The sequence below is a fragment of the Bombina bombina genome, chromosome 2, assembly GCF_027579735.1.
Source record: "Bombina bombina isolate aBomBom1 chromosome 2, aBomBom1.pri, whole genome shotgun sequence".
Taxonomy (NCBI): domain Eukaryota; kingdom Metazoa; phylum Chordata; class Amphibia; order Anura; family Bombinatoridae; genus Bombina; species Bombina bombina.
In genome coordinates, this window is record NC_069500.1 from 581,982,709 (window position 1) to 582,006,203 (window position 23,495).

Here is a 23,495-nt window from a genome sequence, read left to right on the forward strand (position 1 = left end):
TATGTGATATTTTATTTAAAAAAAAAGGCATATGAAATGCATTCATAATTAAAAGTATTTTACAAGCTAATGCAATTTTGGGTTACTTATTTCATTGGTGCTACTACTATTTAAAAAAAAATACTTATTAATTTTTTTTTATTTGAAAGTCGATCATATTTATATACATAAAAATAATTATTAACATGAAAACAAACTGTGAAAAAATAATGTATTTCTCCCATTCAAATTGTATAAAAAAGTGTAACTGTATTTTTTTAGTTACACAAATCTCCTCCCTAGTTTCTCAACGTCATATGATCCAATAGTGAATTGGTTGTAATAAAAATTGCTTGCAGTAGAAGAAACCAAAATTATCAATTTCGTTGAGCTGCACTGCAAAATGCTGTGCCGTGGAACCCGGTGCTGAATGGTGAAAAAAGACAGAATGCTGTGATTGTTTTTAGAGTGAGAACTATGCATGTTTAATGTAACATTGCTGTTTATTCCTTGGGATTTTACACTCCCGTATATAACTGTCTATTCCTGCCTGCTTGGAGAAGGTCCGCCATATTCTGCCTTACCACGCCCGGGGAGCAGAGCCATTGAAAAGGCTGGCTGAGGAAATGATAGCAGGCGGATATACCCTGTGACAGCAAGAATACACTGTGCTGGTGGATGGACAAGACACTGCAAGAATAACAACAATAATAATAAAGGAACGGCAATAAGGATACGGCTGTGGAACCTAAAGGAAACGAACGGAAAGATTGCAATTTGGAGGATTTCTGCTGAAAATTAAAGCAAGGAAAGAAAAAAATGCGTGAGGGGGAAGGGAACAAACTGATTAGCCTGTTAGCATTACAGTAGGATTGTTCTGCAGAGGTTTGAATCTATTGCAAAAGGCTATTTGAGATTTGCAACAAAATCAAGCAACGTTCAGAAGAAGAAAGAAAACAAAAAACAAGGCAAGCAACGTTACATATATATAATAAGGCTTCAGTGTTACTGTATTTTGTGTGTGTTCCCAAGCCTATGTGTCTGGGATTTTATACTGCTGCTATTCCCATGGATGTTACCATGTTGTTTGGTGCATGGTTTTGAAAGGAGGCGGAGTTGGAACAGGCGAGTGACAGCAGATCGGGTGTTAGGTGTCCCCTGTGCACGGGCAACAGCACCCACGGGTGCCATCAGATCAGCTGGCTGCTGGGAATACTTGTGTGCATTGATTTCTTAACCTGCAGTGGAATAATTATATTAAAATTCACACCCCCTCTCGTTTAATACAAAAACATTTTATTATTTTTCCCTTGTACAGTGCCATATTTGCAACAGCCAGGGATTTACAGCGGGATCCGTGTCTTGCACCAGGGTGGGGGTCTGTCTCTCCACCACCAGTAGTCAGGAGACATGACTCTGGAGTCCATCATGGCGTGCTGCCTCAGCGAGGAGGCCAAAGAAGCACGGAGGATTAACGACGAAATCGAAAGGCAACTCCGCCGAGACAAGAAAGACGCCCGCCGGGAACTGAAACTCCTCCTGCTTGGTGAGTACTGGGGAAGATCACGATCTGGGGTACGGGAGCGCTCAGCCCCCTGCCTCCTCATGTGTGCGACCCTCCCCAGCTTCATGTCTGTGTCCATTCATCCGCCCAGCCTACCTCATGCATGCGAGCAACGTGCACTGTGTATACTGGCTCTGCCAGCTAGTGTAACCCTGCAGTTATCCTGCACTGTGCAACTAGGTGTGATTACCATGGCTGTCATATCTATCTATCTATCTATCTATCTATCTATCTATCTATCTATCTATCTATCTATCTATCATAAATCATAGCCCCATCTGATTGCATAGACTCAGCTTCTTGTGCTTCTGAAGTCTATGAATTCACAATGCCTGTATTTTGAATTCGTTTATATGTTTGATAAATAATACAACGGTATGTTAGTGTTTGAAGTTATAGTTATAGTATGTATTACAGTGCACATTTGTACTCTTCTTTATCCTGTTGTGTGATTTAAGCGTTTATGTGCTATAAATATAAAAATATATATATATATATATATATATATATATATATATATATATATATATATAATGTGTGTGTAATAAATGCCTATTACATACAGTATATGATATAATATTTACACTATTTTAAATCCCACTTAGAATGCATATACAGTTTACACACCCTGTATTGCCGAGATCTACCAAGAACTGAGGTGTGGTTCTTTTGTATAAAATAATTTTATTTATAAATGTTATGGATAGCCATTACATCTCAGTTGAAGATAAACAACAATAGTTGTGTTCTTGTGTAGTATCTCCCTGCATAATAATACAAATCATAGCTGTCACACTGTATGTATAAACAAAAGCAAATATTCCAAGGTAATGGATTCAACAAGGCCTATTTGATCGATCCACCTAGTCTGACATAAGTTGTCCCTTTAAGCCGGTGACAGTTAACACTGATTTCACTTTAACCATTAGAAAACTTTGGTGTCTATCTTTTTTTAATATTTTGCTTGCACTATTTAAAAAAATAAAACTATTTGTAGGCTATAACTATACTTAAAGGGACAGTCAACACCAGAATTTTTGTTGTTTAAAAATAAAGATGATCCCTTTAATTACCCATTCCCCAGTCTTGCATAACAAACACAGTTATAATAATACATGTTTTACCTCTATAATTACCTTAATATCAGCTGCTGCTGACTGCCCCCTTATTTCAGTTCTTTTGACAGACTTGCACTTTAGCCAATCAGTACTCACTCCCAGGTCACTTCACGTGCATGAGCTCAATGTTATCTATATGAAACACATGAACTAATGCTCTCTAGTGGTCAAAATGCTTTCAAGTTAGAGGCAGTCTTCAAGGTCTAAGAAATTAGGATATGAACCTCCTAGGTTTTGCTTTCAACTAAGAATACCAAAAGAACAAAACAAAATTGGTGATAAAAGTAAATTGGTAAGTTGTTTAAAATTACATTCCCTATTTAAATCATCAGAAGTTTTTTTTTTTTTTTTTGTGGACTTGACTGTCCCTTTTAATGTATAGGGCTTGGCAAATTCTGAGATCTAGTGGACAATGACATCTACAATTTCTAGTTCTGGCTTCTACCTTTTTAGGCTCTTTTAAATATATCTCTAAATAAAATGATTCCATGGTTTCTAAGAAAATAAATAAAAATTGTTCTCTATTCTGTGTGGCCCATGCATTTCAAATAATTTATCAACCACTGATTTAATGTGATTACTACATTACAGGCACTAAACAATATTCCCATTTACACTATGCTGATACATAATATATTGCTTATCTTGTATGCATTTATATATGTACAAACAAGCAGCATTTAAAGGAGGGTTAGATACATTTTTCCGTCAAAATTTTGAGCCAGACAGGAATGCTTGTATAAAGGCATACTAAGGGCTCGATTTAACAATCAAGGGTGTACATATTACCCCCCTGTCCGCCCAGCTCTCTGGTGCAATCCACTGGCAAATTTAACATTGCACACAAGCGCTGTTTTGCACTTGTGTGCAACGCCGCCCCCTTCCCGCGCACAGCCAATCGCGTGCGGGCAGAAGCTGTCAATCTCCCTGACCGGGGAGATTGAAATTCTCCACCTAAGAGGTGGAGAAGAGAGTAGGAAGCTGCTTGATCCTGACTGTAGGTTCTCTTGTAGTCGAATGGAGGAGAAGGGCTTGTTAAATCAAAGGGCAAATAACCCATCACCAATCCAACGGATATTTTTGAACTAGTAGTTTAAACCACTGCTGTTTAATCAATGGCAGGTTCAAATGACCCTGGACTGATCCAACCAGGGTGATTGTCAAACCTTGCCTAGTTCTGCACTAGTGTGTATCTGTTCAGTGATAAATATGGGCCACAGTCCTGTGTGGACAGGGTCACTACATGTGAACCTTGCATATATGGAGAATGATAAATCTGCCCATATAATATTTAAAAAAAAAAAAAAAAAGAGTTAAAGGGACAGTCTACACCAGAATTTTTATTGTTTTAAAAGATAGATAATCCCTTTTATTACCCATTTCCCAGTTTTGCATAACCAACATGGTTATAATAATATACTTTTAACCTCTGTGATTATCTTGTATCTAAGCCTCTGCAAACTGCCCCTTTTTCAGTTCTTTTGACAGACTTGCAGTCTAGCCAATCAGTGCCTGCTCCCAGATAACTTCTCGTGCACGAGCACAGTGTTATCTATATGAAATACGTGAACTAACACCCTTTAGTGGTGAAAAACTGTTAAAATGCAATCTGAAAGAGGTGGGCTTCAAGGTCTAAGAAATTAGCATATGAACCTAAGCTTTCAACTAAGAATACCAAGAGAACAAAGCAAAATTGGTGATAAAAGTAAATTGGAAAATTGTTTAAAATTACATGCTCTATCTGAATCATGAAAGTTTATTTTGCCCTAGACTGTCCCTTTAAGAGCCAGGAGTAAAACTCATAGAGCTGTGCTTCCCTAGCTCCAATGAATCCAGGAGCTGTCAAGCTAGCTTTTGACTGATTTCAATTCTATTGGCAATGACTTGTATACATACATATACTTATATTAAAGGGCCATAATACCCAAATGTTTAAACACTTGAAAGTGATGCAGCATAGCTGTAAAAAGCTGATTAGAAAATATCTCCTGAACATCTCTATGTAAAAAAGAAAGATTTTACTTCAAAAGTTCCTCAGTAGCCACCTCCCATTGAAAAGGATTTATAAGCAGCATATTAGTGTGTCTGTCCTGGGACATCTTAGGGAATGAGCATCGTGCACTCTCATATTATTTCACCAATCAGGTAAAGGAAGCTTACTATGAAATCTCATGAGAGTTAAGTCAAATCTCATGAGATCACAGTAAGAGTTCATGACCTCAGCACTGCTGATGCTGATTGGCTGCTGTTCATTTCTTCATTTTTTTTAAATTTTTTTTACCTGCAGCTGAGTACTGTATAACTTTTTACACAGAACTAACTCTGCTGAGCTGAGGAGATTGTGAGGTAAAATATCTTCCTTTTTACATAGAGATGCTCAGGTGATATTTTCCTGTCAGCTTTTTACAGTTATACTGCATCAGTTTCAAGTGATTTAGCATATGAGTATTATGTCCCTTTAAGTGGGTTGATCAGTTTTTCTTTTATGACTAGTAGTATTAAATCCCTCAGTGATAAATATTAGTGATTTTCCAAGGGGGGTGTATATATAAGCTCTCTAGATAGCAGGACTCTTAATCATTCTGTATAGGGGTGCTGAATATTTTGGGCTATTACAGATAAAGATTATAGTAACAATAATAAATTCAAATCATTGTGACAGAAGGCACTTATACAAATAAATTATGGTGGAGGAATATCACTTGGGTTACTTACTAGTCCACTCCATGTTAAATAGAAGGAAATAACTAATTTCCTATGCTGTCTTGGATTAGTGTACTAATGGAGATTTCCAACTGTTTAATATGTTAGAAAATAGTCTGCAATTTTCCATTAAACCACTTCACAAGATCAGAGCTAGAGTGCACCCCAATAGTAGTCTGGATATGCAGTCCAGAATAGCTTAACCGCTAGAATAGGAGTGCAGCAGCAATATGCTTAAACTTTCATGATTTAGATAGGTCATTCAATTTTAAACAACTTTCCAAATATGCTTTGCTCTCTTGGTATTCTGAAAGTTAAACCTAGGTAGGCTCTCATGCTAATTTCTAAGCCCTTGAAGGCTACCTCATTTTGACAGTTTTTTTTTTTACAGCTAGGCAGCACTAGTTCATGTGTGCTATATAGATAATATTGTGCTCAATCCCATGGAGTTAATTTTGAGTCAGCACTGATTGGCTAAAATGCAAGTTTGTCAAAACAACTGAAATAAGGGGGCAGTCAGTAGAGGCTTAGATAGAAGGTAATCACAGAGGTAAAAAGTGTATTAATATAACAGTGTTGGTTATGCAAAACTGTAGAATAGTTAAAGGGACTGTAAACATTTATCTAAATTGATTAATAATAAGCACTTCATGTTCTTAAAGGGCCATAATACCCAAATGTTTAAACACTTGAAAGTGATGCAGCATAGCTATAAAAAGCTGACTAGAAAATATCACCTGAACATCTCTATGTAAAAAAAAAAAAGATATTTTACCTCAAAAGCTCCTCAGTAGCCAGATCCCATTGTAAAGGACTTCTAAGCAGCATTTTAGTGTGTCGGTCCTGGGACAGCTGAAAGGATGAGCCTCGTGCACTCTCATATTATTTCCCTATTCAGATTAGGGAAGTTTGCAATGAAATCTCATGAGATTTAAGTCAAATCTCATGAGATCACAGTAAAAGAGTTCATGACCTCAGCACTGCTGATGCTGATTGGCTGCTGTTCATTTCTTCATTATTATTTTTTTTACCTGCAGCTGAGTATAACTTTTTACACAGAACTTACTCTGCTGAGCTGAGGAAATTGTGAGGTAAAATATCTTCCTTTTTTTACATAGAGATGCTCAGGTGATATTTTCAGCTTTTTACAGTTATACTGCATCAGTTTCAAGTGATTTAGCATATGAGTATTATGTCCCTTTAAATACATTTTTATCTTAAATTGCAGAGCATAAGCGCTACAGAAGCATTTTAAATTAAAGCAAAAAACGTACATAATATTCGCTCCACTATCTGCCCATGCAGCCTGGGATTTTTTTTTTCTGCCCATTTTCTAAACCGGAGCGCACATTCCCACATCCTCTGCGCATGCATAATACTCAAAGTGCGCAAAGCACTGAAATTCTGTGTATATGGCTGTTGGATTGTTTGAGTGCGCATGCGCAGGGCAAAAGGGAATGCGCGCTGTCACAATTAGAGAAGACAGACGTTCACTCCACTATTGGCTGCAGGGGCAATGATGACAATTGCTGAAAAAAAGCTTTGGATTCGTAGGCGGACAGAATATGCGATTTTGGGTAAGTATAAAATAACATTTTGAACGCTTCCACTGCGCTTTTGCTCTGCAAACTTAGACTTATCTATATTTAAAATATTAAACTTTAATTTAGGGGCTATTATGTATGAACGTTTACTGTCCCTTTTAATAAAGGGATTATCTATCTTTTTTCATCAATAAACATTCTGGAGTAGACTGTCCCTTTTAATCTTTCCACGGTAGCATGAAAACTTCGACTTGTACTATTTCTGTTACATATGAATGTATTTATTTTGCAAAGAGGATTCGGCTTGTTTGCAGCTATTTTTTTTAAACCAATGAATGTGGGTGAATCTTATAGTTAGTAGCTAGTGTAAAAAATATTTAGGCCATCATATTATGGCTGAAGTATTAAACATGGAAAATAAATGCTGAACAATGTATTTTAGTAAAAACATATCTAGACTATAAAATATGCAATAGGTTTTGCCATTACTAAAAAAAAAAAAGCAAACAAACTGTATGTTAGGTGGTACATGAAGAAGAGTAGACTTATCAGCCTCTGATGATTGGTGACAGGCGTAAGTGCCTCAGTTGTCTGCTGTGCTTCCTGAATGAGCTGGCTTGTCCTTATTTTCTGAGGCAAATCAAGATATAGAAGGGATCAAGGCAATGTGCAGAAAGTTGGTAAGAAACCGCAGCATGGTTATGCATATCTTACTAGTTTTAGCTGGTTATGTGTCAACATGTGGCTTTAGTATTTAAAGGGGCAGTATACACCAATTTTCATATAACTGCATGTAATAGACACTATTACAAAGAAGAATATACACAGATACTGATATAAAAAAACAGTATAAAATATTTTTAAAAACGTACTTACAAGCTCCCAGTTTAGCACTGTTGTTGAGGTTAGGTTGGGGCACCCACTAAAAGGGGGTGGAAAAGCACACTCCCCTGCATATGAAAATACATATTACACAACCAGGGATCTGTGGACATTAGTATATATCTAAAACTTTGGGGCTTGGAGTCTGAAAATCAGCACAATGTTATTTAAAAATAAGCAAAACTATACATTTTTACAAACTCACTCCCAGATGGGCTATATAAATAGATCATCTACAAAACATTTATGCAAAGAAAAATCTAGTGTACAATTTCCCTTTTAACAACATATGAATTTGCAAGTGTTATATACTCCAACATAAACACTGACCACAAATGTAGTAGCGTAAATGTTTTTGTCATGTATATCAGGCATGCCCAGTCTAATAGTGACCTGCATTTGAGAAAAATTTTTTTTCAGTTATTTATAAAAAAAAAACAATATTTTGCTTTAAGCTGCAAGTAGGGTTGCCACCTCGGCCATGATTTCCTGGACACTTATGAGTTACACATGCTGCAGGGTGTGCAGGGAGGAACATGAATTGCACCGCTGGATAGCACACGAATAGTGGTCCTGGACAGCACTATTCCTGTTCTTCCCTGCATACCCTGCAGCATGTGTTGCTCATACGTGTCCAGGGAAACATTGCCGAGGTGACAACCCTAGCTGCAAGTCTATGCAGCTGAGGATGTCAGAGATAAAAACTGTTGTATGTTTATCACTGATACAACACAGACTGTTACTGGCATTTATGTATGAAACAATAATCCAATACCTAACAATTACTATGTAAAGTTTCATCCCTTTGAAGGAAAATAACTCCACTGGTCATTCAGTAAAAGGATGGACACCCTGGTTCTATACAGATTAAAGAGACATGAAACTAATAGCATTTCTATGTATGATAGTACACTATTTATTTAGACACATGTTTGCAAGAAAAATGTTCAATTAAAGCTGTTTTTTTTTTATTTTTTTATTTTTTTTATTTTAAACTATCAGGAAGTTCACAACTTGTCTGTGGGTTTAGATGCTCAATAGATCAGAAGGGAAATTAACAAAGATCTATTGAAGGACAGTGACGCCCTTCAAGTATAAAACCAATGTTTTCCAGCATAAGAACTTCCATTAAGAAATGTCCCTTGAGAAATAATAGAGACATTATAAGTCTCATAAAAGGAACATGAAACCCAACCTTTTTCTTTCTTAATTCTGAGAGAACGTACAATTTTAAACTTCTTTCCAAATTACTTCTATCTTCTAATTTGTTCTCTTGGTATCCTTTATTGGAAAGCATACCTAGGTAGACTCAGGAGCAGCAATGCACTACTAGGAGCTAGCTGCTGATTGGTGACTGCACACTCTTGTTGTAGGCTCACCTGATGTATTTTCAGCTAATTCCTAGTAAAGAGAGAGTGAAGCAAATTTGATAATAGAAGTAAATTGAAAAGGTTTTTTTTTCATTCTCTTGGTATCTTTTATTAAAGAAGCAGCAATGCACTCCTGAGAGCTAGATGAACACATTTGTAAACCCACCAATCAGCAGCTAGCTCCAAGCTCCCGAGCCTATCTAGAAATGCTTTTCAATAAGGGATACCAAGAGAATGAAGCAAATTAGATAATGGAAGTAAATTGGAAAGCTATTTAAAATGGTATGGTATGCTCTATCTGAATCTGGAAAGAAAATGCCCATACATTGAGTCGTCCTAATAGAGTAAATGAGATAATTTTAATGTTTTTCTTTGGTAAATGTTTTTACATGCTGGTTCATTGTGTCTTTGGTCTTGCAGATAGCATTTATTTTAAAGGTGACATGAAAACCCACATTTTGTCTTTCATTATAGAGTATACAACATTCCAATTTACTTCTATTATCTAATTTGCTTAATTCTTTAGGTATCTTTTGTGAAAGAAATAGCAATGCACACGGGTGAGACAATCACAGGAGGTATCTATGTGCAGCCACTAATCAGCATCTACTGAGCCTTTTTAGATAAGTCTATTTAGATATGCTTTTCAACAAAAGATATCAAGAGAATGAAGCACATTAGATAATAGAAGTAAATTGGAAAGATGTTTAAAATAACATGCTGTTTCTAAACAATGAAATAACATTTTCGGTTTCATGTCCCTTTAAATAAAAATATAACTGAATACTTACTTGTGTGTTGCAATTCAGCATGCTTGTGGAACTCTTGGTCGCCTTGCTTGGATTTTTCTGAATTGCTACAAAGTTACCATGGAGTTAGTTATTTTCACTCAGCAGAAGGAGCCAAGCATAGCTAATGGGGAGACCTGGAAACAGATGAGAAAAAAATCTGTCCTAGAGTGATGCAAAATTTAGCTATATATTATTATTATTATTATTAATAATGATATATATTATACACACACACCTTTTTTGTTTTTAAATTATTTACATTTTTCTAAAGGACACTAGAATTATATTTTTTCTTTTTTTTGCATCTGAAATGAGAATTAAAATGTATTTTTTTTTTTGTAAACCTATTCCTGTACTAAAAGCGAATAAATAAAAAGTTTTTTTTTTTATGAGGTTTGTCATCGTCCAGAAATAAAGCAGTTGGAGCCCTGCTTATGGACCAGTGAACAATCATTCTTTATAGGGACATTCTGCTAAAAAATTAAATGCACGTAGAAGAATTACATCTTTACAATAAACATATATTGTAAAAAAAAAATGCTCCTAGTAAAAGTTTTACTATTTTAGTGTTAACATTTTTTTTATGCACGTGCATGAGAAGTATAGCTAGGTATTCTCCGTGTGCTAGCATTTTACATACTGCCAGTTGGGCTTGTATCATGTCAGCAATTAACAAATTGAGTCATTACCAGATGATAAAAGCACCTTGGGCTCTCTGAGCTAGGGCTGTTTTTAAAATGCTGGTGCACAGAGCATACTTAAATATACTTTTGAAACAGCTATAACTTTTATTAGAAGCACCTGTGTGCTTTTTAATTTTGTCTGGAATGTCTTTTGAGGCCCAGATGTCTACAGATGTGCACTTGCTGTTAGCAGTGTCACCATCTGTAATGATCAGGCATCTGTCTTCATATGAAACCGTAGCACCGATCCTGCTCCGGTTCCATATGCAAGCAGATGTCTGGAGCTTAGGAACTCCTTGGAGCTGAGCCTGCTGGAGCTTCCTGCAGCTCGGAAGTATATATGTTGTGCACTATAATAGGCAAAGTACCGCATGGTTATGGGGGTTAAAGGGATGGTAAACTTAAGCTCCATACTAAACGCAAGTGTATATGAATTAAAAACTATCATGACTTTCTCTCATCAATTTTTCATATTTTAAAATCTATTACATAATAATATATATATTACAGAGGGACATGTAACCTCTAAATTGAAAGAGGGAGGTAAGATCTTTAAAAATGAAAAGTCACATGTCCATACTAGATTAAAGCATAAATTGGTAGTCTCCAGATGACTTTTAGTGAGGCACAGAGGCTTATAAGGAAGCCCCTATCTCCCTTTGTTTATAAGATAAAGGGACACGCTACCTCAGCATGAAAAACTGTGTCCATCTGTCCCAATGGACACCAGGGTATTACAGAACCCCTCTCTCACAATTTGGTTTGCTTATAGGAGTATGAGAACCCTTATTTTAAAGAAGTAAATTCTCTTTTCTTAAAGAGACATGAAATCCAATTTTTTTTCTTTCATGATTTAGACAGAACATACAATTTTAATCCAAATTCTTTTTATTGGAGAAATTATAAGAAATTTACAACATGAAATCAGCCGGAACGAACCTGTTACAAACATTCAGTTTCGTGAGCAATATCAAAATCAAATAAACAATATATATATAAGGCTGAAGGGAGAGTGGAAAGGAGCAAGAGGGGAGGGAAAAAAGAGGGTAAGGGAGGGGGAGAAAGGGAAAAGCAAACAAAAGGTTTAATTGGAAATAGGGTGGGGATGTCGTTTGCTCATATTGAATTAACAACGGTCATATGTATCTGCTAGAGTCGGAGTAATGGTGTGTCTGGGTCAAAAAGGAGTAGTCATAATAGGGTCTATGAATAAGAGGTAGGATTGGTTAGTCGAGCGGTGTCGAGAACAGCAAACGATAAGTCGAGAGTGGATTTGAGATATTGTTCCCACATACTCTGAGCAGTGATAAAATGGTCCCTGTTATCTAGTCTATATGCCCTGTATTCCTCAAGCTCTAGAAGGTCTGAAACCTTGGTTCTCCATTGTGTAAGAGTAGGGGGGTCTGTGGACTTCCAATTTTTGGCTATAAGGGATTTGGCACTGTTTGTAAAGATGCGAAACAAGGTGATGAGTGGTTTGGATGGGAGCTTAATATTCTTATTTAAAAGGTATAGCAAGGGGTCGCAGGGTAATGTTTTTTGGAAGATTGTCTCTATTTCCCCAATGAGGGTTCTCCAAAAGGAGTTGATGACATTACACCACCACCACATGTGGCCCATGCCACTGCCCACGTGGCCACAGCGCCAACATCGGTTCGTAGTTGTGGGGTATAATTTATGTAGTCTGCGTGGTGTAAGGTACCAATTGTGGAGTATTTTGTAGTTCAGTTCTAGCAGGCCCGCAGAGGAGGAGGAGGATTTAGTGTTGATGAACATAGAGGAGGCCATCTGGGGGAGAATAGTAACCCCCAGTTCCCTCTCCCAGGATTCCATAGAATGGGGTAGGTTGCCAGGAGGGGGAGAGGTTAGTATGGAGTAAATTTTGGAGAGGGTGTGATTAAGAGTAGAGGTGGAGGAGAATAATTTTTCTAGATTGGTCAGTGGTCTCAACATATTAAGATGTTGTCTATGGGATGTAATGTAGTGGTGGGTCCTCCTGAAGGTGAACCAGTTGTGGGCCCAAGTAAAGCCTGACTCTATAAGTTGAGACTGTGTCAGAAGGTGCTCGTTATCAGTGATATGGTATATGGAAATGTCAGTCGTGGGGGCAGGGTCCTCAGAAAGCCTCCTACAAGTCGTCAGGGAAAACTCATGATTGAAAAGTAGAGATGTCAATGGGGAGGGCCTGGATGAGAGGTAAGGGTTAAGCCTATTGATCTTTTCCCATTGGGTCAAAGACAGAACATACAATTTTAAACAAATTTCCAATTTACTTCTATTATTTAATGTGCTTCCTTCTCGTTATCCTTTGCTGAAATCTTCATCTAGGAAAGCTCAGGAGCAGCAAAGAACCTAGGTTCTAACTGCTGATTGGTGGCTGCATATATATACTGATTGTCATTGGCTCACCCATGTGTTCAGTTAGAAAACCAGTAGTGCATTGCTGCTCCTTCAACAAAGCATACCAAGAGAATGAAGCAAATTTGTTATTAGAAGTAAACTGGAAAGTTTTTTTAAAATTTTATGTTCTACCTAAATCATGAAATAATTTTTTTTGGGTTTCATGTCCATTTTAAATAAAGCCTCATATGCCCAGACAACATGCAGGTATCAATATAGTAGTGCTGATCTGCATATGTAAAAGCTGTGTTAGCCACAGACAATGTTGCCAGCTGGGTGGCATTATAAAGTTGCTGGGTGGGTGCAGTATAATACTTTATCTAATTTTCTAACATTTTCTGATATTCTCAAAGCACAAATTAATTGGATAATTTAACATGAATGTATTTAATGATAATTTGTTCAATAATCATTGAAACTTTTTCATATTGGCCGATTTTAAAATGATCTGGGCGGTGTGCCCATTAAAAAGGTCCTGAGGATTTAATGTTGTTTATTCAGTCCTAGACAATTTAAATGCACATATATGAATTGCATCTTTGAGTTAAAACATATTTGCAATATACATGTATTAGCAAAGATGCTTCTAGTAAAAGTTATCACCGTTTTAGCGCTAACATTTCTTCTGTTATGTGTGATCAGTCCACGGGTCATCATTACTTCTGGGATATAACTCCTCCCCAACAGGAAATGCAAGAGGATTCACCCAGCAGAGCTGCATATAGCTCCTCCCCTCTACGTCAGTCCCAGTCATTCTCTTGCACCCAACGACTAGATAGGATGTGTGAGAGGACTATGGTGATTATACTTAGTTTTTATGACTTCAATCAAAAGTTTGTTATTTTAAAATAGCACCGGAGCGTGTTATTACTTCTCTGGCAGAGTTTGAGGAAGAATCTGTCAGAGTTTTTTACTATGATTTTAACCGGAGTAGTTAAGATCATATTGCTGTTCTCGGCCATCTGAGGGAGGTAAAGGCTTCAGATCAGGGGACAGCGGGCAGATGAATCTGCATTGAGGTATGTAGCAGTTTTTATTTTCTGAATGGAATTGATGAGAAAATCCTGCCATACCGTTAAAATGACATGTATGTATACACTTCAGTATTCTGGGGATGGTATTTCACCGGAACTACTCTGTTAAAGGTCACTAATCCTTTTTAATAACTATTTATCATGTTAAACGTTTTTGCTGGAATGTAGAATCGTTTACATTGCTGAGGTACTGTGTGAATAAATATTTGGGCATTATTTTCCACTTGGCAGTTTTTTTGCTTTAATTGTGACAGTTTCGTTTCTCTTCACTGCTGTGTGGGAGAGGGAGGGGCCGTTTTTGGCGCTCTTTGCTACGCATCAAAAAATACCAGTCAGTTCCTTTTATTTTTCCTGCATGATCCGGTTCATCTCTGATAGATCTCAGGGGTCTTCAAACTTCTTTGAAGGGAGGTAAATTCTCTCAGCAGAGCTGTGAGAATTCTTATAGTGACTGTGAATAAAAACGTTGCTTTGTATTTTTTATGTCATATTTAATTATTGTTATTTTACTAATGGGAACAAACCTTTGCTAAAAGTTTTGTTGTTTTAAAGTTTGATGCTATAACTGTTTTTCAGTTCACTATTTCAACTGTCATTTAATCGTTAGTACCTCTTTGAGGCACAGTACGTTTTTTGCTAAAAAAGATTATAACCAAGTTGTAAGTTTTTTGCTAGTGTGTTAAACATGTCTGACTCAGAGGAAGATATCTGTGTCATTTGTTCCAATGCCAAGGTGGAGCCCAATAGAAATTTATGTACTAACTGTATTGATGCTACTTTAAATAAGAGTCAATCTGTACAATGTGAACAAATTTCACCAAACAGCGAAGGGAGAGTTATGCCGACTAACTCGCCTCACGCGGCAGTACCTGCATCTCCCGCCCGGGAGGTGCGTGATATTTTGGCGCCTAGTACATCTGGGCGGCCATTACAGATAACATTACAAGATATGGCTACTGTTATGACTGAAGTTTTGTCTAAATTACCAGAACTAAGAGGCAAGCGTGATCACTCTGGGGTGAGAACAGAGTGCGCTGACAATGCTAGGGCCATGTCTGATACTGCGTCACAGCTCGCAGAGCATGAGGACGGAGAGCTTCATTCTGTGGGTGACGGTTCTGATCCAAACAGATTGGACTCAGATATTTCAAATTTTAAATTTAAATTGGAGAACCTCCGTGTATTACTAGGGGAGGTCTTAGCAGCTCTCAACGATTGTAACACCGTTGCAATACCAGAGAAACTGTGTAGGTTGGATAAATACTTTGCGGTACCGGCGAGTACTGACGTTTTTCCTATACCTAAGAGACTAACTGAAATTGTTACTAAGGAGTGGGATAGACCCGGTGTGCCGTTCTCACCCCCTCCAATATTTAGAAAGATGTTTCCAATAGACGCCACCACTCGGGACTTATGGCAAACGGTCCCCAAGGTGGAGGGAGCAGTTTCTACTTTAGCTAAGCGTACCACTATCCCGGTGGAGGATAGCTGTGCTTTCTCTGATCCAATGGATAAAAAATTAGAGGGTTACCTTAAGAAAATGTTTGTTCAACAAGGTTTTATATTACAACCCCTTGCATGTATCGCGCCGATTACGGCTGCGGCAGCATTTTGGATTGAGTCGCTTGAAGAGAACCTTAGTTCATCTACGCTAGACGACATTACGGACAGGCTTAGAGTCCTTAAACTAGCTAATTCCTTCATTTCGGAGGCCGTAGTACATTTAACCAAACTTACGGCTAAGAACTCAGGATTCGCCATACAGGCACGTAGGGCGCTGTGGCTAAAATCCTGGTCAGCTGATGTTACTTCTAAGTCCAAATTACTTAATATACCTTTCAAGGGGCAGTCTTTATTTGGGCCCGGTTTGAAAGAGATTATCGCTGACATTACAGGAGGTAAGGGCCACGCCCTACCTCAAGACAAAGCCAAAGCTAAGGCTAGACAGTCTAATTTTCGTCCCTTTCGGAACTTTAAAACAGGAGCAGCATCAACCTCCACTGCACCAAAACAGGAAGGAGCTGTTGCTCGTTACAGGCAAGGCTGGAAGCCTAACCAGTCCTGGAACAAGAGCAAGCAGGCCAGGAAACCTGCTGCTGCCCCAAAGACAGCATGAACCGAGAGCCCCCGATCCGGGACCGGATCTAGTAGGGGGCAGACTCTCTCTCTTCGCCCAGGCCTGGGCAAGAGATGTTCAGGATCCCTGGGCACTAGAGATCATATCTCAGGGATACCTTCTAGACTTCAAAATATCTCCCCCAAGAGGGAGATTTCATCTGTCAAGGTTGTCAACAAACCAGATAAAGAGAGAAGCGTTTCTACGCTGCGTACAAGATCTGTTAATAATGGGAGTGATCCATCCGGTTCCGCGGTCGGAACAAGGACAAGGGTTCTACTCAAACCTGTTTGTAGTTCCCAAAAAAGAGGGAACTTTCAGGCCAATCTTAGATTTAAAGATTCTAAACAAATTCCTAAGAGTTCCATCGTTCAAAATGGAAACTATTCGGGACAATCTTACCCATGATCCAAGAGGGTCAGTACATGACCACAGTGGATTTAAAGGATGCTTACCTTCACATACCGATCCACAAAGATCATCACCGGTATCTAAGGTTTGCCTTCTTAGACAGGCACTACCAGTTTGTAGCTCTTCCATTCGGATTGGCTACGGCTCCAAGAATCTTCACAAAGGTTCTGGGTGCCCTTCTGGCGGTACTAAGACCGCGAGGGATTTCGGTAGCTCCATACCTAGACGACATTCTAATACAAGCTTCAAGCTTTCAAACTGCCAAGTCTCATACAGAGTTGGTTCTGGCATTTCTAAGGTCGCATGGATGGAAAGTGAACGAAAAGAAGAGTTCTCTTTTTCCTCTCACAAGAGTTCCATTCTTGGGGACTCTTATAGATTCTGTAGAAATGAAGATTTACCTGACAGAGGACAGGTTAACAAAACTTCAAGATGCATGCCGTGTCCTTCATTCCATTCAACACCCGTCAGTAGCTCAATGCATGGAGGTGATCGGCTTAATGGTAGCGGCAATGGACATAGTACCTTTTGCACGCCTACACCTCAGACCTCTGCAATTATGCATGCTAAGTCAGTGGAATGGGGATTACTCAGATTTGTCCCCTACTCTGAATCTGAATCAAGAGACCAGAAATTCTCTTCTATGGTGGCTTCATCGGCCACACCTGTCCAGGGGGATGCCATTCAGCAGGCCAGACTGGACAATTGTAACAACAGACGCCAGCCTACTAGGTTGGGGCGCTGTCTGGAATTCTCTGAAGGCTCAGGGACTATGGAATCAGGAGGAGAGTCTCCTTCCAATAAACATTCTGGAATTGAGGGCAGTTCTCAATGCCCTTCTAGCTTGGCCCCAATTAACAACTCGGGGGTTCATCAGGTTTCAGTCGGACAACATCACGACTGTAGCTTACATCAACCATCAGGGAGGGACAAGAAGCTCCCTAGCAATGGTGGAAGTATCAAAGATAATTCGCTGGGCAGAGTCTCACTCTTGCCACCTGTCAGCAATCCACATCCCGGGAGTGGAGAACTGGGAGGCGGATTTCTTGAGTCGCCAGACTTTTCATCCGGGGGAGTGGGAACTTCATCCGGAGGTCTTTGCCCAAATACTTCGACGTTGGGGCAAACCAGAGATAGATCTCATGGCGTCTCGCCAGAACGCCAAACTTCCTCGCTACGGGTCCAGATCCAGGGATCCGGGAGCGGTTCTGATAGATGCTTTGACAGCACCTTGGAACTTCGGGATGGCTTATGTGTTTCCACCCTTTCCGCTGCTTCCTCGATTGATTGCCAAAATCAAGCAGGAGAGAGCATCAGTGATTCTAATAGCGCCTGCATGGCCACGCAGGACTTGGTATGCAGATCTAGTGGACATGTCATCCTGTCCGCCTTGGTCTCTACCTCTAAGACAGGACCTTCTGATACAGGGTCCATTCAAACATCAAAATCTAACTTCTCTGAAGCTGACTGCTTGGAAATTGAACGTTTGATTTTATCAAAACGTGGTTTTTCTGAGTCGGTTATTGATACCCTGATACAGGCTAGGAAGCCTGTTACCAGAAAGATTTACCATAAAATATGGCGTAAATACCTATACTGGTGCGAATCCAAACATTACTCCTGGAGTAAGGTTAGGATCTCTAGGATATTGTCTTTTCTACAAGAAGGATTAGAAAAGGGTTTATCAGCTAGTTCATTAAAGGGACAGATTTCAGCTCTGTCCATCTTGTTACACAGGCGTCTGTCAGAAAATCCAGACGTCCAGGCTTTTTGTCAGGCTTTAGCTAGGATCAAGCCTGTGTTTAAAGCTGTTGCTCCGCCATGGAGTTTAAACTTAGTTCTTAACGTTTTACAGGGTGTTCCATTTGAACCCCTTCATTCCATTGATATAAAATTGTTATCTTGGAAAGTTCTGTTTTTAATGGCTATTTCCTCGGCTCGAAGAGTCTCTGAGTTATCAGCCTTACATTGTGATTCTCCTTATCTGATTTTTCACTCAGACAAGGTGGTTCTGCGTACTAAACCTGGGTTCTTACCTAAGGTGGTCACTAACAGGAATATCAATCAAGAGATTGTTGTTCCATCCTTGTGTCCAAATCCTTCTTCAAAGAAGGAACGTCTTCTACACAATCTGGATGTAGTTCGTGCCCTCAAGTTCTACTTGCAGGCAACTAAAGATTTTCGCCAAACTTCTTCCCTGTTTGTCGTTTATTCTGGACAGAGGAGAGGTCAAAAAGCTTCTGCTACCTCTCTCTCTTTTTGGCTTCGTAGCATAATACGTTTAGCCTATGAGACTGCTGGTCAGCAGCCTCCTGAAAGAATTACAGCTCACTCCACTAGAGCTGTGGCTTCCACTTGGGCCTTTAAGAATGAGGCCTCTGTTGAACAGATTTGCAAGGCTGCAACTTGGTCTTCGCTTCATACTTTTTCCAAATTTTACAAATTTGACACTTTTGCTTCTTCGGAGGCTATTTTTGGGAGAAAGGTTCTTCAGGCAGTGGTTCCTTCTATATAATGAGCCTGCCTATCCCTCCCGTCATCCGTGTACTTTTGCTTTGGTATTGGTATCCCAGAAGTAATGATGACCCGTGGACTGATCACACATAACAGAAGAAAACATAATTTATGCTTACCTGATAAATTCCTTTCTTCTGTTGTGTGATCAGTCCACGGCCCGCCCTGTTTTAAGGCAGGTAAATATCTTTTAAATTATACTCCAGTCACCACTTCACCCTTGGTTACTCCTTTCTCGTTGATTCTTGGTCGAATGACTGGGACTGACGTAGAGGGGAGGAGCTATATGCAGCTCTGCTGGGTGAATCCTCTTGCATTTCCTGTTGGGGAGGAGTTATATCCCAGAAGTAATGATGACCCGTGGACTGATCACACAACAGAAGAAAGGAATTTATCAGGTAAGCATAAATTATGTTTTTTCTCTGCACTTGCATGTGAAGCATAGCTAGATATTCTCAGTGCACCAGTATTTTAAATACTGCAGCTGCTCACAGTGCCAGTGGGGCTTGCATTACGTCAGCAATTAACAATTGGAGTCATTACCAGTTGGAACAAGCACCTTAGGCTCTCTGAGCAAGTGTTGTGTTTTAAAATGCTGGTGCACGGTGTATACTTAAATACACTTGAATCAGCTATAACTTTTATTAGAAGCATTTTTGCTAATACAGTATATTACAAAAGTGTTTCTATACAAAACTGAAATGCATCCATGTGGATTCCAATTTTGGCTGGAATGTCCCTTTTAAGTTTGATCACTGAAGGACACAGACTACTCTACCTTTTTCAATTGTCTGTAATACATTATAAACAAGTAGAATAATCACTTTCAGATTTGTTGACAATGATACTATTTTGTAGCCAAGTGTTCTTCCTATATGGAAAGATGTTGTCTGACTCAACCTGTTTTGTTTATGCAGCTATGTATTTTTGGGAAAAAAATAAATAAAAAAATAATAATAAAGAAAAAGGTCCTGGTGAGAACACTGAATAGTGGTCTACATCAGGGAGTCTTTTTGTAAGGGAAAGGAACTATTTCCGCATCCATATGCCTTAGAGCCACACAGAGAGACGAGAGGCTATATTTGAAGAGAGAGAGGACTCCCTTTCCAATAAGGGGTTTTATGTATCTGTTATGCTATTTTTGGTAGTCGAGTAATTAATGTATTTACTTTATGGGGCTATAGGTTCCAAGGAGGAACCATTAAGATGACGTATGCCAAATACACAAAATAACCCTCAAATGAAAGAGAGGGGGATTCCACAGTTTCAAATCAAAGGCAGCAGGGCATTGATCTAGGAATGAGTTTAGCTTTAAAATGGACCCTGACTTTCTCTCATAAACTAAAAAGTAAGAAGAGGTTCACTTCTTCCATTTGAAAGCTCACATTCTAAAATGGATATAAAATTGTCATGACAGCAAAAATGATTAGCTGATTTGTATGAATGTGGAAATAAAATGTGGGATTTCCACTATCTTGCCACCAACCATGCAACTCCTTATTTATAAGATACCATCTTCTTTCAAATGAGAGGTTCTAGGTCTGTTCAGATAATTGTAATAATAATGTAAAGTACCTCATAATACTGATCCTGCTTTAGTATTTTAGCAACACTAAAGAATCCTCTTATCACTTACTGGCCATTTAAAGGGATATTTAACAGTGCTCCTTTGGTAAATATTGTGTAAAACAACAACAAATAACTTTTTCTTGCTAGATTAGCCCTTAGAATTTCTCACTGTTGCTCCTGCCCACAGGGGGATAAGAGTGGAGACATTTTTTGAACTTGCATTCTGCCTTTTTTTGAGCATGGGCAACTCTGACTCCCTTTTGATCTAGTTTTTTCATTTAATACTAAATCATCTCCTGATACATCGTGTTAGATAAGCCCTCATGTAGAGACCACAGCCTTCTTGTAGGGCTGTGACAGGAAGTAATGGACACTGCATAATTGAAGTTGTAAAAAAAAAAAAGAAGGTAAAATACATTTAAAATTATGAGTAGTAGAAATTGCAGTTATTTTATATTGAGTATAAACCACTGCTTTAGTGTTGTTTGAATACACAATGAAACAGACTGTTTAATATCACTCTAAGTTATCATGATTCATCTAATTCAAATAAAGGATCTTGTGTCCTATAGTGATCTTGTTTTTATTATAGTTATAATAATCATATTACTTGCCAGCAACAACTAGCTTTGTATTGGTTCTGGTGTCAGGTTCCACATTAGGGGGTGTCCTAATAAATGGTAGAAGTGTGTAATTTTATGGAAGAGGTAGTATGATTTACATAATAATAATAATAATAACCTCACTTTTTGTGTGCAATGTAAAAAAAACCCCAACTGATTTTCAATGATTAATTTTTATTTGAAAACCTGAGTGTATTGATGCTTAATGATATTAAAGAAGTAATGATTCACATACGTGATAGTTTTTGCATTCTAGATAATCCCCCTTTTGCCATTTTCTTGAGTATTATTGGCTATTATTTTATGTTTTTAATTACATATATGAATTGAATCTCTATATTCTTATGGAGTGTATTACCATTTTTGGGTTCTTCTCTAAACTAAAGGCATTTTGTCAAAGTAAATTCTGTACTGAAAGAACAATACACTTTGTGCTGCCAATGTGCAGTGAGTGATGCAATCACTTAGAGAATGATGATGTCACACACAGTGAGAGTGATCCCAAAAGGAGATACACTTCCTATCTTGTGCATAAAATACTGGGGTTCAGGAATTCCCTCAAAATGACAGTTGTGAGATTTTTAGTCATTTATGGTTTATGATGATATGGCAATAGTATTTTCATGTATCATGTGACCATTGATAAAATCCCATATACTATTGAGGAATACATTGCAGAGCATCCTGCTGTTACTACATATCACCCAGCACTTAAAGGGACATAATACTCATATGCTAAATCACTTGAAATTGATTCAGTATAACTGCAAAAAGCTGTCAGGAAAATATCACCTGAGCATCTCTATGTAAAAAAGGAAGATATTTTACCTCACAATTTCCTCAGCTCAGCAGCATAAGTTCTGTGTAAAAAGTTATACTCATGCACACAAACCAAGCAAACTGAGGCACACACTGTCTTCCTCGTTGTTTAGAGATGCTGAGAAAGAACACTGACCTACAAGCACTGTCACTCCTCTTCTAGTACTTCTATACTTAGCAACTACAATATAAAAACACTGCCTGCAACAAGATTTCAGGGTAAAAAAATGTATCCATACTATATAGTGTATCATGAGATCAGCACTAACATCCCAAAACAGAAAACCTCTTGATTTTGCAGCAAATCCCTGGCCTCTGACCAAACAAGCCACATACGTATTGCATTGTGACCGTTACTTTTCTGTTACATCATTTAATGTCACTGTCGAGTATAATTTATTTGTATGGTGTGGGAGAATTATTTGATGAGCTTTACGCCTGTATTTCCTGGCTTTGTGATATATAACCACATTGTTGCTGGTTCGTGTCTCAATTTTACTGCCATTTTATTGATCGAACATTTAGAAATGTAATATTTTTCTGAAGTTCCTTTGTGTAGAAATGGAGATAAATTAAAAAGAACTCATAATGTTCAGTGTTTCAGGTCACCCTATAGACAGACTTCAGAGATGTGACTGCTTGTAATTTGCCCCTATAGTGACTATGGAGTGGCTACGGCCTTATCTGCCTGCACTTTTAACTGGTGCTTATTGCTGTTTCCAGATACCAAATATAGCCTTGTGATGTCCAGTGAGAATTTACACAAGCCTAGAAGAAAAGGTGCCCGTCTTAGCTACGTACACCTATTGTAAGCCTTGTGATCAGGGTGTCTTCATATTTAAAATACAGCAATAACAGACAATCCTAAAAGGTCTTGACTTTTAAACACTATGCAGACCAAAAATTCCAAGTGTCATCATTTCTACCTAAGCGTGTATAGTTCCTCTGATTGGGGTTCTTTACTTTTTTCCCTGCACATAAACTCTTTAAACATTTTTGTTGAAATAGCAATACCAGGAAGTTAGTGTTTATGGCATTTGTGAGAATAGAGGTAGTAGGATAAGCGAGAGGCTGCCGATAGTGACATCGGAGAGACATGAGAGAAGGGGCGTTGTTAAAAGCTTTTACTGATGATGAAAGGGGTAAAGATTGCCCTAGGCTTTGTGGTATTTAAAGGACAACTAAACACAGTAGAATTGAATAATTGACAAATGCACAATAAAAAGACAATGAATTTGAAATAAGCAGTAGAATATTTTCTGGCAAATTTAAAAATTAATCAAATTTTCCCTTCCCCTGTACCATGTCACAGGCATCAGCCAATCACAATATGCATGTACTGTGCCACTTTGCATATAAAAAGAATTTGAATATT

General features: G+C 38.3%; 1 protein-coding gene across 2 annotated transcripts in view; it reads left to right on the forward strand.

Moving 5' to 3' along the window:
- Nucleotides 1-340: 340 nt before the first annotated feature.
- LOC128649286 (guanine nucleotide-binding protein G(q) subunit alpha) overlaps nt 341-23,495 on the forward strand; it is a 466,803-nt gene continuing 443,648 nt past the window's right edge. Inside the window, exons 1-2 of one of the 2 annotated variants that reach the window (XM_053702478.1) lie at nt 341-947; nt 1,298-1,525. In XM_053702478.1, coding sequence (XP_053558453.1) covers nt 1,390-1,525 — 136 coding nt within the window. In that variant the 5' untranslated portion in view covers nt 341-947; nt 1,298-1,389. Of the gene's footprint in view, nt 1,526-23,495 lie in introns of both variants that reach the window. The other variant, XM_053702477.1, reaches the window with a different exon arrangement.